Below are 15,641 nucleotides of genomic sequence, written 5' to 3'. Positions count from 1 at the left end.
AGAAGAGGAGGTACAAAGAACTCATCTTTAAAAACAGGAATTTAGATTCTCAAGATATCCTCAGTTCTGCTTAGTTTGTGGTAACCCAAGAGCAACTAGGCACATGGTTTAGTGCAGGAGTGGAATGACTTCAGTCTTCGTTAAGTCTGGAATGATCTTTAGAACCCCTTTAGCTCTCTGATTCTAGAAATTTGAGGATCTCCCTGTGAAGAACAGGACAGAGGTCAGAAGAGGGCAGAATGGTGGTATATAGTGGGTCGAATTGTAGATGTAAGTTTCTATGAACAATGAGAGCCTACGTTTTATTAGAATTGCTATGGCCCACTAACGTGTGTTTACCTTACAAAGGGAGAGTGCATATCAGTTAAAGCATACCTAGCCTGTGTGTTGAGTAATCCCGAGGATGCACTCTTGCACGAGATCATAGGAACTGCCTTGCTGGATCAGACCAAGGTCCACCCAGGCCAGCATTCTCTTGGAAGCATCTCAGCAACCAGCAGGCAAAAGGTGGCCTGCTGCAAATTGGCCAGTGGTCCATCTTCAGTTCACCCTGGATACGGAAGAAGCCAGTCTAGATGTTCCAGTTTTTCATCTGTTGTACTTGCAAATTCTGCTATCAGAATATATCATGAAGGTATGGAGTATTTTGCCTGATTTGATCATCTTTCCTTTCAGAGCATTTTAGACTATATGGATAACCTAAGTCCACAGCAAATCCGGAAGCTATTCCACATTCTTAGCATGCTGGCGTTTAGCCATGGGCACAACAGCAGCCACATTCAGGTGAGTGGAAATGTAGTCTAGTCACTGAAAGCTGGAGACCATAGGGGTCAGTCCTGTACACAATTTGATGAATGTTGCCAATTCCTGTTTAATCTAGACAGATAATATTTTCTCCACTTTTCAGACGTAGCCCACTGAATGACAACAATCACATTTATGTGACTGTCAATGTTTCTCTGAGTTTTGGGAGATTCACAAAATTTGTCTCGGATTCACATGTGAACGTTGACATTCACCCAATTCTCAGCAGTATAACATACATAACTGGGTACTAGATTGCCTGACGTAGCCAAAAGGGTGGTCTTCCTTCCATAACCTTTTGCTGTTTGGGAATTCTTGGGACACAATACATATTTATATCTAAGCACTGCCTCCCAGGTCATTTTTATTTTACAATTCAGCTGTCCATCTTCATACTTTATCTTTTTTGTGGACCTGGTCTAGTTTCATTCCCGATACCTCAACTTTGGAAATGATCTTTCTCAGTTTGGTGTGAGGAGGAATTCAATAATGGCTTTGCTATCATCCAGGAAAGGCAGGTACCACATGCTAGAAACCCTTCCATTAGGCTGGCTGCCTTATGGCCTGACTGCCAGTTCTTCCCTGCCTTTCATCCAAGACAGAGCTCTCTTTCTCCTTTCCTGCAGTTTCCTTTACAAGACTACCCTAACACTGTCCTCAGTTCATCTGTCTTAAGCTCGGCCACAGGACGGAAGTGGGGTTGGAACCAGGGGGTAGTCAATCTAATGCATGTTTTTTTTAGTATGTGATCCCTGCCTTTCCTAGGCAATAACCCACTCTTGGATGTCTCCTTCACACCAAACAAGAACAAACCTTCATGGTAAGTGACAAATGTTCCACTCCATCCAAGCTTGAGAGGCATGCATCTCTTACTTGTTTTGTGAGATATAGCAAGATATTTGTTCTGTGTTCCCAAAACAATGATGTATTATTTTACTGCACTCCAAGGAAGATTTGGCACTAGAACATATCCCTCAAACAGGCCTTGAGAGGTTTGCAGAACAGTAGTGGGGATTATTATTATTGAGCATCTGGGTTAAAATAAATGGAGCAAAGAATAAAAGGAACATGGTGGTCGGAGTCTACTACCAGCCACCCAATCAAGGAGAAGACAAGGATGAAACTTTTGAAAAGCAAATAGCCAATGTGTCAAGGAAGCATGATGTAGTAGTAATGGGGGACTTCAATTTCCCCAATATTTATTGGGAGAGAAATACTGCAGAACATGGCCCCTCCAAGAAATTCCTGGCTTGTGTTGCAGATAACCCTACAGAAAGTAGAGGAAGCAACTAGAAGATCGGTTATCCTTGACTTAACCCTAACCAACAGAGATGACTTAGTGGATAAAGTAGCAGTTACAGGAACTCTGGGGGAAAGTGACCATGTTATACTTGAGTTCTTGGTTCTAAAGGAAGCAAAAGCCAAGTGTAGCCAAACGCATACCCTGGATTTTAGGAAAGCCAATTTTAATAAACTTGGAACAGTGATAAGTAAGGTCCCATGGCAAGCGACTCTAACAAGAAAAGGAGTCCAAGATGGGTGGGAGTTTTTTAAAAAGGAAATTCTCAAGGCACAATTACAAACAATTCCAACAAGAAACAAAGGTGGAAGACAACAGAAGAAGCCAATGTAGCTTCACAAAAAGCTTAGAGATGACCTGAAAACAAAAAAACACACATATAGGAAGTGGAAGGAAGGACAAGCAACAAAGGAAGAGTACAGGCAGGTAGCACAGAATTGCAGGGATGGCATCAGGAAGGCTGAGGTTAGCAAGGGATGCTAAAAGCAACAGAAAGGCTTTATTCAGATACGTGCATAGTTAAAGACAGAGGAAAGAAATGGTGGTTAAGCTATTAAATAAGGATGGCAAAATGATAACAGATGACGAAGAAAAGGCAGAAGTGCTCAATTCCTACTTTGGCTCAGTCTTCTCCCAAAAGAGGGTCTATAACCCCCCTGGCAAAATACAGGCTGAAGGGGCAGGATTACAGCTTGAGATCGATAGGCATATGGTTAAGGAACACCTAATTACTTTGAATGAGTTCAAATCTCCAGGGCCAGATGAACTGCACCCTAGAGTAATAAAGGAACGAACAGATGAACTCTCAGAACCACTGTCTATTATCTTTGAGCAATCATGGAGGACAGGTGAAGTGCCAGATGACTGGAGGAGGGCTAATGTTGTTCCTATCTTCAAAAAGGGTAAAAAGGAGGAACCTGGGAACTACGATCCAGTCAGTCTGACATCAATCCCTGGGAAAATTCTGGAGCAGATGATAAAGCAATCCATCTGTAAGCACCTTGAAAACAATGCAGTGATTACTCGAAGCCAACACAGATATGTCAAGAACAAATCCTGCCAGACGATCTCATTTTTTGATCAAGTAACCTCCCTTGTGGAATGTGGGAATGCTGTGGACATCATATACCTCGACTTCAGCAAAGCTTTCGACAAAGTGCCCCATGATATCCTGATGAGCAAACTAGTTCAATGTGAGCTAGATGAAACAATGATCCGGTGGATTCACAGTTGGCTACGGAATTGGACTCAAAGAGTGCTTATCAATGGGATCTTCTCAAACTGGGGAGAGGTAACGAGCAGGGTACCGCAGGCCTCAGTCCTGAGCCCAGTGCTCTTCAACATTTTTATGAATAACTTGGAGGAGGAGGTGCAGGGAATGCTGATCAAATTTGCCGATCACAAAATTGGGCGGGATAGCTAATACTTTGGAAGACAGAAACAAAATTCAAAGTGATCTGGATAGACTGGAGCGCTGGGCAGAAAACAACAGAATGACATTTAATAGGGATGAATGCCAAGTTCTGCACCTAGGAAAAAGAAACCAAATGCACAGTTACAAGATGGGGGATACGTGGCCCAACAATACTACAAGCGAGGAGGAATTGTTGTCGATCACAAGCTGCATATGAGCCAACAATGTGATGTGGCTGCAAAAAAGGCAAATGCTCTTTTGGGCTGCATTAATAGAAGCATAGCTTCCAAATCCAGGGAAGTACTAGTTCCCCTCTACTCAGCACTGGTTAGGCCTCATCTAGAGTACTGTGTCCAGTTCTGGGTACCACACTTTAAGAAGGATGCAGACCAGCTGGAGAGGATTCAGAGGAGGGCAGCAAAGATGATCAGGGGACTGGAAACAAAGCCCTATGAAGAGAGACTGAAAGAACTGGGTGTGTTTAGCCTTGAGAAGAGAAGACTGAGGGGAGATATGATAGTGCTCTTCAAGTACTTGAAAGGTTGTCACAGAGAGGAGGGCCAGGATCTCTTCTCGATCATCCCAGAGTGCAGGACACGGAATAATGGGCTCAAGTTACAGGAAGCCAGATTCCGGCTGAACATCAGGGAAATCTTCCTGACTGTTAGAGCAATATGACAATGGAGCCAATTACCTGGGGAGGTAGTGGGCTCTCCCACACTGGAGGCATTCAAGATGAGGCTGGACAGACATCTGTCAGGGATGCTGTGACTTGGATTCCTGCATTGAGCAGGGGGTTGGACTTGAAGGTCTTATAGGCCCCTTCCAACCCTACTATTCTATGATTCTATCATTCTTGCATGCATTGACATTTCTGTATTCTCTCCTTTAGGGTTCACCTGTAATTCGATCACATGAGATTTATCATGTGCATTTCTGGATGAGGTGTCACTTTTTCTAACACTCTCTTTCCCTGCAGGATGACATGCACATGGTTATTAGAAAGCAACTGTCCAGCACTATTCCCAAGTACAAGCGCATTGGGATTATTGGTGCAGTTACTATGGTGGGCAGCATGGCAGCAAAGAGGTGAGCAAGTGGAGAAGGATATGCAGATTATCATTTTACTCTGTTCTAAACTCAAAGAGACAGAAATGTTGTCTCTTGATAACTGCACCACATAAAAAAACCAAGAGAATAAAGCCACTTTCAAAAATCTATTTCCATTTCCAAATATATTGTTAGTGTGTGCTTCCTACTGCATTCCAGCAGGGTTTCATTAAGGTTCGTGCCAGTAATAGGTCTTAGAAGAAGTGGGCAGCAGGATCTGTGGCTGTGTTACCTCTCCAGGGGAGCGCAAGCAATAGATATACACAGTGCGAGCCAGATAATGGGCCCACCTCTGCGCAAATTTCTGCCAAAATGACATAGATGCACTTTAGTATGATCTACAGTGCACTCTATCTATGATTTATTGGTGCCTTGTGAATGATGGAGGTGGAATTCTGCATTCTTGGGTGTGTTAAGGGGACCGCATCAAAATGCGTCCTGCAAATTGAGGAGGAACTGGAACATATAGAGTGTTTTTGTTATGTTGAAATCTGTGTGATAACGTGTTGTATGGTCAAAAACTCAGTACAAACTATAAATAACAAATTATGATGCTGTTAGGAAGAGGTCCAAGTCTCTCTCTTGACTTCTGTTCATCAAACAATAGCATGTATTTTGGCTTTAAAAGGGGGGGGGGAGCCTTTAGAAGATTTGCAGATAATTATGCTATCCCTCTGGCTTTAGAAGCCATCTTCTTATCCTACTATAGCCAGGAGCATTCTCATAGAACTGTAATGGCTATATTAGTATGAGGGTGAACTGGGTAATGACGATCAGTGAGTTGTAAGGGTGAATGTAATGAATTTACATTCTGTACATTAGTTTTTTAGGATCCTCAAAACAGCATTGGTCCTTGGATAATTTTCTGGCTCAGAACAAGAAACCATCTATGAGAACACTCTGCTGTGTCAGACAGCATTAATTAATATCAAAACTAATTTCAGGAGTAAAGAAAATGGGCAGCTATTGGAGCGGGCAGAGCTGAGCAAGGAGCAACGCAGACAGGCAAGTATATGGATGCTTGCAGGACACCCTGGGGATACATATTCTGGGAAAAGGGATGTGTCCCTTCAAAAATCACAAGAGAGCTGAGTGAGAGGGTTTCATCAATTCAGAGCTTGAGAAGATGTTCAGGCAACATGGAAAATTTTAGTTGCATTTAGAGATGGGAAGGATTTGTATATCCCCTTAGTTTTCCTCCCTTTTCTCTTATAACACCAGGAATTGCTAGAACTAGAGACAGAGTATTTAGAGAGCCTTTTCATGCTCTTGCTACTACATTGCAGATTCTATTTTGATCATTCTCCCAACTAATTGCTCTGCTTCTTCTTTTTCTGCAGATTATATCTTTGCTGGAGTTGGTGTGCTCCTGCTGTGGGCAGGTTCCCCAGGCTTTGGCTCTGTACTACGATGAACTTGCCAGCTTGATTCAGAAAGGAAATATGGATTTGCAGATCCTGGTAGGATACAGAGCTATTGGTCTGGATTCATTCAGTTATTAATAGTGCATAATCATAGCTGGGGTGGTATTAGCTTAGACGTTGCCATCCTAAACTGTTTGGTGTTTCTTTATAGTTGCAACAAATTCTCAATTCATTTAGATGCATTTAAATCTTGTTTAACAAACAGAACGAAATTTCTGCGGTGTGAGTAGTTAACTACATGTTACATATAAATGGCTTTATTTGAGTCCCAGTACTGTTTTTTGAAGAAAGGCCACTTCAGGAGGGAGCAATTGAGAGCAGAGAAGCAAGAATGAAGTACTTACCCCCTCCCTGCCCACTGTGTTGCCCTAGTTCAGATCAACTCCTCCAAGCAGCAGTGTGTGTTTTGAGGCCCTGCGAGAGGAAAAGTTGCTTGCAATATTTTTAAGCTCCACTTGGTGGACTACCTCACTTCACAGAACTGACCAGAACTGGTACAGGAGGAGCGTGAGTTGTACAATCTGCATTGCTGGATCTGCCTTTCCCTACGCGTCTTCCCTTATTCTGTACTGAATATAGAACATCAAACTAAATGTAGACTGCCCTCTGTAGAGTCATAGGCCATAGATAGAGCTATTTAAAATATTTAGTTCAAGTGGCTGCTGGGATCTGTCATGGTACATTTCCTCATGGCATCTGGCCCCATCACTTCCTGGCATATAGAAGGGGAAGAAATGGAAGCAGTGACAGATTTTACTTTCTTGGGCTCCAAGATCACCGCAGACGGTGACTGTAGCCATGAAATTAAAAGACGCTTGCTCCTGGGGAGGAAAGCTATGGCCAACCTAGACAGCATAGTAAGAAGCAGAGACATCACCTTGCCGACAAAGGTCCGTCTAATCAAAGCTATGGTTTTCCCAGTAGTAATGTATGGCTGTGAGAGCTGGACTATAAGGAAGGCTGAGCGCCGAAGAATTGATGCTTTCGAACTGTGGTGCTGGAGAAGACTCTTACGAGTCCCCTGGACTGCAAGGAGGTCAAATCAGTCCATCCTAAAGGAAATCAACCCTGAGTGCTCATTGGAAGGACAGATAATGAAGCTGAAGCTCCAATATTTTGGCCACCTAATGCGAAGAGAAAACTCCCTGGAAAAGACCCTGATGCTGGGAAAGACTGAAGGCCAAAGGAGAAGGGGACGGCAGAGGATGAGATGGCTAGATAGCATCACGGATGCAATGAATATGAAGTTGAGCACGCTCCGGGAGAGAGCGCAGGACAGGAAGGCCTGGCGTGCTATGGTCCATGGGGTCACGAAGAGTCGGACACGACTGAACGACTGAACAACAACAACAATTTATACATGTTTCTGGGTTTCTATAAAGTGCCTGCGGTGTCCTGGATGAAATTGGCCTCTTGTGTAGTAAGAGAGTTGAAGATAGTTTCTGCATCTTGATATCCCTGCAGTGAGTGGACCTCAAGAACCCTAATTAGGTCCCCATAGTCTCTGCAAGTCCCTAGAGAAAAGTGTCCACACGCAGATAAGGTGGTGCAGATTTCCCCAAAAGAATGTCAAGACAAAGTTAGGAGAATGTTTAATTCTTGTTTTGGATTTTACTCTGAGATCATCTTGTGGTTTTCTGTAGTATGTAATTTGAATACTCTGCCTGCATGCTGACCACTTGTTCGTAAAGAACTCACACACACAGTCTGTTTGCATTTCTCCCACCATGACTGTTTACTCTCTAAGGGTGCAATCCTATGCTTGTCTAGACAGAAAAAAGTCCTACAGTTCCCAGCATCCCTCCAGGCTGGCTGGGGTATGCTGGGAGTTGTAGGACTTTTTTCTGTCTAAACATGCATAGGATTGTGCCCTAAAACTATTAAAGAACACGGACAACAGCAAAATTGGGCTGTGTGTTTTGCCTTGCTGTTTCTTCTTCACACTCTTTATTTCTGTCCTGTGTGAATTATTTTGAGGCCTGACGCCCCACTTCTGCTTTCTACATGGTACTTGGAAAATTGTTCCTATTGCCCTCTTTGTTCTATTTCATGGTTGCTCTCAGAATTATATGCAGTCCTGTACCCGTCTCCCCTGATGTAAGATCCCTTGAATGGAGCTTAATTCCAGACAAGTGGCTATATGATGGCAGGCCATCAGTTGCGTACTGGAGGACCTAGCTTCAGTTTTAAAAGACTGATATTTTACTGGATTTTTGATATATAGCTTTTCTTACTAAACAGTATGAACTAAAGTAAACTATCTAGCTACAGATCTGCAGAGAGAGAGTGCCTCTGAATAATGTTCTCTTTGTCCCTATCCAATTTTTTTTTTTACTTATTATTTGAGTTCTGTGGAACTGTTTTTCTTCTTTTTTAGAAATGGATCGGGGACAGTGTGGTGAAGGACTTTGAGAGAGATTTTGTGACAGACCATACAGAGGACAGGTATTTCCAAAAAAGCACCACTGTCTTTAGTAAGAATAATTACAGTTGTTATTATTGTGTTGCCCTTGACTTGACATTTGGTTCCTCTGCAGTGCTCTCCTGTTTCCAGTGAAGGCCCTGTACAGCTTGGAAGATGATGAAAGTGAGGGAACAATTGCTCTTAACTTGTTGCCTGTACTGTCCCAGAGTTATCTGAGCAAGAGTGTGGATGAAATGGCAGCTAAAAGCAAGGACAAAAGGTCAGTGGTCTCTATTCTTATTGAGATGAAGAGGGAATCTGCTAAGCCATGATAGAATGGGCCTTCTAATGCAAAATCCTATAACTGCTATGGAATCATGGACATCCGACTTTAATTCTTATTTTTCTAGTGTAAAGCCCGTGTCACCATGGGCGCTAGTAGTCTGAAAATGATTGGGTGAAAATATGTTTGGCTGTTTGTTTCCCTTGGGACTGGAACAACTTTCAGGGGGCATTTCCTTCTTTCCCTCCTTCTTCCTCTCTCAACTTTCCAGTTATGTCCCACATCAGCTTCCCTTCAATGAGCACCCCAATATTATCACCCCTTCCCACTACATTAAACCAAGCCTCCCCCCGCCATAGTAAACAGGATCTTCCAACCCACCTCCTTCCCTCTCATTCACCCACACAATTAATCTCCCTCCTTCCAATAAGAACCCCCTCCCATTACATGAAAGCATAGACCCACCCCTCTTTTGTTGCAGGGAAGGGGGTGTTCCAAGCCCCCACCCAAGAAGCCCCACCTTCACCTGGGCCTGAAAAACAAAAGATGAGAGGGGGCGGGGGGAGAAGAAAAAACACCGCCTTTCTCTCACCTACCCTGAGCCAGAGCCATCCAATATGGCTCTGGTCTTACACCCTTCTCACTCCTGCCACATCACCCCCCCACAAGCCTCTCCCCCCTTTTCTGACCCTTGAATATGGGAACAAAGATTCCAAATATATGGGGCAAGGCGAAGAAAATGTAAGCAAATTTTCAGAATTGGTCAAATTTTACATGTTAGGAAGAACACTTAGGAATATAGGAAGCTGCTATATACTGAGTGAAACCATTGGTCCATCTAGCTCAATATTGCTTGCACTGGGTTTGCAGCAACTCCCCAAGGATTCAGACAGGAGTCTTTCCCATCCCTACCTGGTCATGGCAGGGATTGAACCTGGGGCCCTCTGCATGCAAAGGAGGTGCTCTACCACTGAGTTACAGTCTTTTCCCATAGTCTTTTCCTCTATTAGAATTAAATACTGGCGATAATCCTTTCAGTGCCTATACACATTTCTCTTCCTCTCTCGCCAGGCTAGTGTCTCCAGTGTGCTTGTCACCATTCTTCCGGCTGCTGAGGCTCTGCATGTCAGAGCTGAATGATGGGAGTTTGGAGGATATTGATGCCCTATTAGGTACAGGATCTGCCTGTTTGATCCATTTAAAGGATGTTGCAGCTGGGATGTTGAAGCAGATCAGGATTGTGAGCAGGGTATTCATTGATCTAAATTGCTGATCTAAATTGTTGGCTCTTAAGTTACACCATCCAGTCTCCTGTAACAGACTGAAATGTACTCTTTAATACATTACCAGCGACCACTGGCCATTTATCTCCCAGGCAATCTGACCTCAACTTTGTTTCCTTGGGAAGGAAAGGATGCTAGTTACTGTATGCAAACAGACTTAGATTCTAGAGGTGAGGTGTGTGTGTCTTCATGCTGAACATATGTGAATGGGCTTAATTAAGAACTCTTTTCTTTTACCATATTCTATTACAGGATGTCCTTTATATCTGACCGACTTGGAGGTGGGAGGAAAGTTAGACTCCTTGTCAAAGCAAGAGCGCGAATTCCTTTGTTCACTCTTATTTCATGCACTTAACTGGTTCCGTGAGGTAAGCAATGCTACTAATGAGGAATTTCCCATCATGCTGCCATTTCCCACCCACTCAGTGCTTGGCTAATAGGCCAAATGTCCATCTGTGATATGGGAAGTACCATCTCTCCTAAAGCATGATGGGATGTTTCCCCTTACAATGAGAAGCTTTCCCACAAGAGGAAGCTCAGGGTAGCTAAACACAGTATTTTCCTGCAATAGCTTATTCTCTGTGTTTGCAGGGGTGGGGAGTGGAAGCAGGTGGTCTGTACATATACAGAGACTTTTGGTATCACACACACCTTTTTCCAGTACATATATTAATGTTTGAATCAGGAAAAGTAACATACAAAACGAACCTCCAGGATTGTTATCTTTTGGGTGGGATGGGGGTGATTGCTTGGTTTTTGCTTTCTATTAGTAGACAACATTGCTTTTTAAAATACTTGAACCTCCTGTTCCAAGATCACTGGGGCAGAGCGCTAATCCCATGCAGCATATTTATGCAACAATTTAGAAAAAAACATGTCTGCAACATTAAGGCTGCAGATTCTTAAGCTGGGGGACAAGATTTGCAGATGCACTTACCTGTGATCTTATGATGCAGGTTGGCAACTAATTTTTAACAGGGGCCACATTTAGGATTGAGCGAAGGCTTATAGTAAAGTGTATTGAGAAGTCTCTCCAGCCTGCTCTGGAAGTATCAGAAGATAGATCAGAAGATTTGGAGACAGGCCTTAGCAGCCGTCCTGGATTAGCAGACATTGTTAATGAAGGAGAAGTCCCTGTCTAGGTCTTACAAATGCATTTTGCCTCTCAAGGTTGTGAATGCTTTCTGCCGAGAAAAAGAGCCTGAGATAAAAGGAAGAGTTTTGGTTCGGTTACAGAATATTACAGAGTTACAGGGTCTACTGGAGAAGTGCTTAGCAGGTAAGCATGCACAAAATATACAGGTTTAAATGGGGGTGTGGGGAGAGATCATATCCAGTATCTGCAAGAAGTTTCTCTTTAGATATAAGGTACCTGGGGACTCGTACCAGGAGGGAGCAGAGCCCAGGCGCCTTACTCCCTATGCCACTAAGACAGCTCTCAGGCTGAGGACATTACTAGCCCAGTCTCTGTTATGCTGCAGTGCCCACATCTGGTGACCAGAGCCAGAACTGTAGCTCTTCAATCCAGCCAGAACCATGTGACGAGGAACCAATAGGGGCTTGGCTAGCTGTACATGGGTCCAAACTGTATTTCTCAGTCTAATGGAAGAACGGCACAGATTGGCTCACCTTGCACCTGATCTGGCTGGGTGAGGGCCAATAAACTGAAGCTAAATCCTGGCAAGACGGAAGCTCTGTGGACTGATAGTTCCAATCCAGGAATTGGACTCCGTACCAACAGAAGCCTCCTTTACCTAAAGAAGAGGAGGAACTCTTGATTTGGTCTTAGAACTGCTAAGAATCACCATAGACAGTGATTCTGACTTTAACTTCAATATCAGGCTCCAGATTGCTATATAGACCCTCTGTTGCCATATAGTTCCAGTAATATAAAGACATTGCTTTCATGAGCAGCTCAGACTATCATAAAGCTGATGGAATCCGTTTCTAGTGCAGCGTACCCACAGGCATAGTGTTACTGTAGTGTGTGGAGGACCAGGCTGTTTGAGATTCTATGGAGCCTAGAGACCTTGAGGGCACAATCCTATGCATGTTTAGACAGAAAAAACTCCCACAACTCCCAGCATTCCTCAGCATGCTGGCTGGGGAATGCCGGGAGTTGTGGGACTTTTTTCTGCCTAAACATGCATCGGATCGTGCCCTAAAGCTCTGAAATGAAAAATTTAGTAGGAGATAAGTAGGGCCTGTTGAATCATTTTTTCAAAAGGCATATCTTTAGCTGCTGTAACGGTTTCCTTAGGGATGCTTCACACATTACAAAATGTCTATATGGAAAGTACACATAGGAATTGTTGTTGTTCAGTCGTTAAGTCGTGTCTGACTCTTCGTGACCCCATGGACCATAGCACACATAGGAATTACCATGTTAAATATGTGTATGTCAGAACATGTGGTGATCCTGCACATGTCTAACATGCTGCAAGTAGATGTGCTGGAGAGCTGTGGCTGGCTCTGGTTTCCTGCATGTGCATGATGATCACACATGATCACTACATTAATTTCCACATGGAATTGCAATTTGTGTAGGAACTTGATGATATGTGAAGTTTGCCTTATTCTTATCAGCTGAATTGCTTCTGTTTTTCAGCAAGTCCTGGGTATGTTCCTCCTCTTGCTAATTTTGATTCTGAAACCTTGGAAGTAGTACCTATTATCAATAATGGTGCCACAAAAAAGAAGGGCAAAGGTAACGTGCAATTAATTAAACTGATGTTTTTACAGTGAAGATGTATCAAAGTCAATGGACTTAAGCTAGTTTAAGTAAACATGTGAAGATGGTAAGTCAGATCATTGGTCCGTCTAGCCTTGTTCTGTCTGCTCTGACTGGCAGTGTCTTTCTTAGGCAGAGGTCTTTCCCACCCCTGCTACCTGAGATTTTTTTAATTGGAGATGCCAGAAGTTCACCTAGGACCTTTTTCATGTGCTGTACCTCTGAGCTACGGCCCCTCCCCAAATAAACCAGCTTTATCCTAAGTATCGTCATGTGTGAAAAGTCTTTTCTTCCCTTGATTTTTAATCTTTCCCCTTACAATTGATCTCTTTTTGTTGTGATTAAGCAGAGACTAGTAGCTTCCTGTCTTCTCTGTGCCACTTATATCATTGTATATTTATCATGTCCCTTTTCTCCCAAGTTCCTCTGTATGCACCTCTTCTAATTGTTCTTGTCAGCTTTCTCTAAAGTCCCCTGGATTCTTTGAAAACGGCAGTGACCATTTTCCCAAGTGAAATAATTAAGTGGCATTGTTCATTGCATTTGTTTCTTGGAGGAAGGGTAAAAGATAAAGGTGTCCCCAACCAGTCGTGTCCAACTCTAGGGTGTGATGCTCATCTCTATTTCTAAGCCGAACAGCCAGCGCTGTCCGAAGACGCTTCCTTGGTCATGTGGCCGGCATGACTGAACACCGAGGTGCACAGAACGCTGTTACCTTTCCCGCCAAAGCAGCACCTATTTATCTACTTGCAATTTCTTGCTTTCAAACTGCTAGGTTGGCAGGAGCTGGGACTGAAAACGGGAGCTCACTCCGTCACGCAGCATTCGGGTCTCGAACTGCTGTCCTGCCGACCTTCCGGTCTGCGTATCCATTTTTATCCTCTCAACAGCCTTGTAAAGTAGGCTAGGGTGAGAGTTAGGCCCAAGTCAGCTAGTAAGCTTCATCACTGAGTGGGAATTTTAACCAATATTTCCCTGGTCTAGGCCCCTGTCCATGATACCACTCTGGCTCTTAAGAATAATAATTAATCATTATAGCAGATTTTTTTAAATGCCCAGAGAAGTTAATAATATTCAAAATCTTTCTATATCATCTTTGCGTATCTGAAGGAGGCTTACAGAAAGACAAATAAAACAATATAAGAATCGCAGTATAAAACTACAAACAAAACAGTGACCTTCGGGGAAGCTAAAAATGCTAGCCAGCCAGCCCAAAGGCTAAGTGAAAAAGGTGTATCTTATAGCCACTCCTAAAGTCAAGTAAAGAAGAGAATTGCAAACTTCTGAAGGTTAAACAAGTTGAATTTGTATTCCTTCATTGTGAAGAGAACATGGAATGCTCTAATTTAAGTCCAGTATAGGATTTGTGTAATACTTTACAGAAACTTCGAAGACAAAAGAATGTATCCCCCTATATATATACACACACTGTAACCAACTGTAAAGCTGGCTTAGCCTCTGTTTGTGAAACCCTTTCTTCTTTTTTAGGACAAAAACCCCAAAAATCAGATAGCAGCAAAAATAGCTCTGCAGACAATTCACAGCTGAATGAGAACACAGAAGCCAATCAGCCTGAAGCAGATACCAGCCAGCCAGAAAAGGTTCTATGTGTCCTGCATTCTTTTGAGAAGTACACAAAATGAAACTAAAAACAGAAGCTTGGGTGCTGTGGGTCTCTTTCTAGATGCTTGAGCTCTGTGCTGCTCCCTCATGGTGGGCATCCTTTCATGAAAATCCGATAAGCTAGAAGCGTATGCTGAGACAAGGAACAGCAGTATTGAATGGCATCATTATCTATGTGTTAACCCTAATCAGAATGGTTTTATTAAATCTCATAAACTCTCTTATCACATCAAGAGATTTATTATCATAAATATAGTCATTGATTCTAATGTGCTTTTTTTAACCGGACACTGAGAATGCATTTGATAAGGTTGAATGGGGAACCTATTCTCAATGTTAGATTTTATAAAATTTAAATGGGTGATTTAGGGAATAGATACAGATAATATACTGTAATCCAAGAGCACATGTTTCAGTAAATAGTCGGCTTTCTGGAACACTTAAATTTTGTACAGGGGAATCAGACGGCTGTTCCCTGTCTCCGCTGTTGTTTGCCCTTGCAAGCGAGCTATTGGCTATTGCAATAAGAGAGAATATGGAACTCATGGAATACAGTTTCGACTGTTATTGTCTAAAATAAGCTTGTATGTTGACGACATTATCTTAACATTGCCTCATCCACAGGAGTCATATAAAGAACTTAAATCTTTGTTGAATCTATATAGCCAAGTTTCAGGTTATAAGGTTAACTTCAGTAAACTGGAAATGATGGCGTGGAATTTAGATCCTGATACAAAAAGAAAAAGGTTACTCTTGGTGAAAATCTGAGAACCAGAAATCCCATCAAACCACTTGCTTTTTCACGCAGTCCATTTTATTAGAACACCTTCAGTCATCACTGAAGAAACATCACCATCTGACTGTGCAGTCACTTCCACATCCATGTGGCAGTGCTTCTACAACGTTCAAAGGGGAACTTGCACAAGTTGTATCTGCGTATACCGCCTGTGCATTTCCTCTATCAGGTGTCATCATGGAACATTGCCAGCCAAATATAGCATTACTTTTCCATTTAACTGGAAGCACTGCGTTTAATGCCAAAAGCCGCTTTTATCATCCTTCTTTGTGCAGAGATGACTTTATGTTCTTGTATTAACCAATGTTTTCCTTTTTCAGGACTCCCCAGAAAAAGAACCAGGAGCCCCTTTGATACAGCTGCAGAGTTACAGTGCATATTTCCGTGAATTAGACTTCGAGGTTTTTAGCATCCTTCACAGTGGGCTGCTGACCAAATCTGTTCTGGACACAGAGATGCACACAAAGGC

General features: G+C 42.8%; 1 protein-coding gene across 2 annotated transcripts in view; it reads left to right on the top strand.

Annotated features, from left to right (window-relative positions):
* Positions 1 to 15,641, top strand: part of FANCD2 (FA complementation group D2) — a 57,220-nt gene that overhangs the window by 22,707 nt on the left and 18,872 nt on the right. For both annotated transcript variants that reach the window (XM_084839535.1, XM_084839536.1), the window contains exons 18-29: positions 676 to 783; positions 4,498 to 4,607; positions 5,573 to 5,633; positions 5,969 to 6,088; positions 8,430 to 8,497; positions 8,590 to 8,736; positions 9,811 to 9,911; positions 10,275 to 10,390; positions 11,193 to 11,301; positions 12,631 to 12,729; positions 14,242 to 14,354; positions 15,493 to 15,639. In XM_084839535.1, the coding sequence (XP_084695661.1) occupies positions 676 to 783; positions 4,498 to 4,607; positions 5,573 to 5,633; positions 5,969 to 6,088; positions 8,430 to 8,497; positions 8,590 to 8,736; positions 9,811 to 9,911; positions 10,275 to 10,390; positions 11,193 to 11,301; positions 12,631 to 12,729; positions 14,242 to 14,354; positions 15,493 to 15,639 (1,299 nt within the window). The remainder of the gene's footprint in view (positions 1 to 675; positions 784 to 4,497; positions 4,608 to 5,572; positions 5,634 to 5,968; positions 6,089 to 8,429; positions 8,498 to 8,589; positions 8,737 to 9,810; positions 9,912 to 10,274; positions 10,391 to 11,192; positions 11,302 to 12,630; positions 12,730 to 14,241; positions 14,355 to 15,492; positions 15,640 to 15,641) is intronic.

This window comes from Heloderma suspectum, chromosome 2, assembly GCF_057233095.1.
Source record: "Heloderma suspectum isolate Gila_16-S chromosome 2, 16-S_ref, whole genome shotgun sequence".
In the NCBI taxonomy this organism is placed as follows: Eukaryota; Metazoa; Chordata; class Lepidosauria; order Squamata; family Helodermatidae; genus Heloderma; species Heloderma suspectum.
This window is presented reverse-complemented; position numbering and strand designations above follow the sequence as displayed.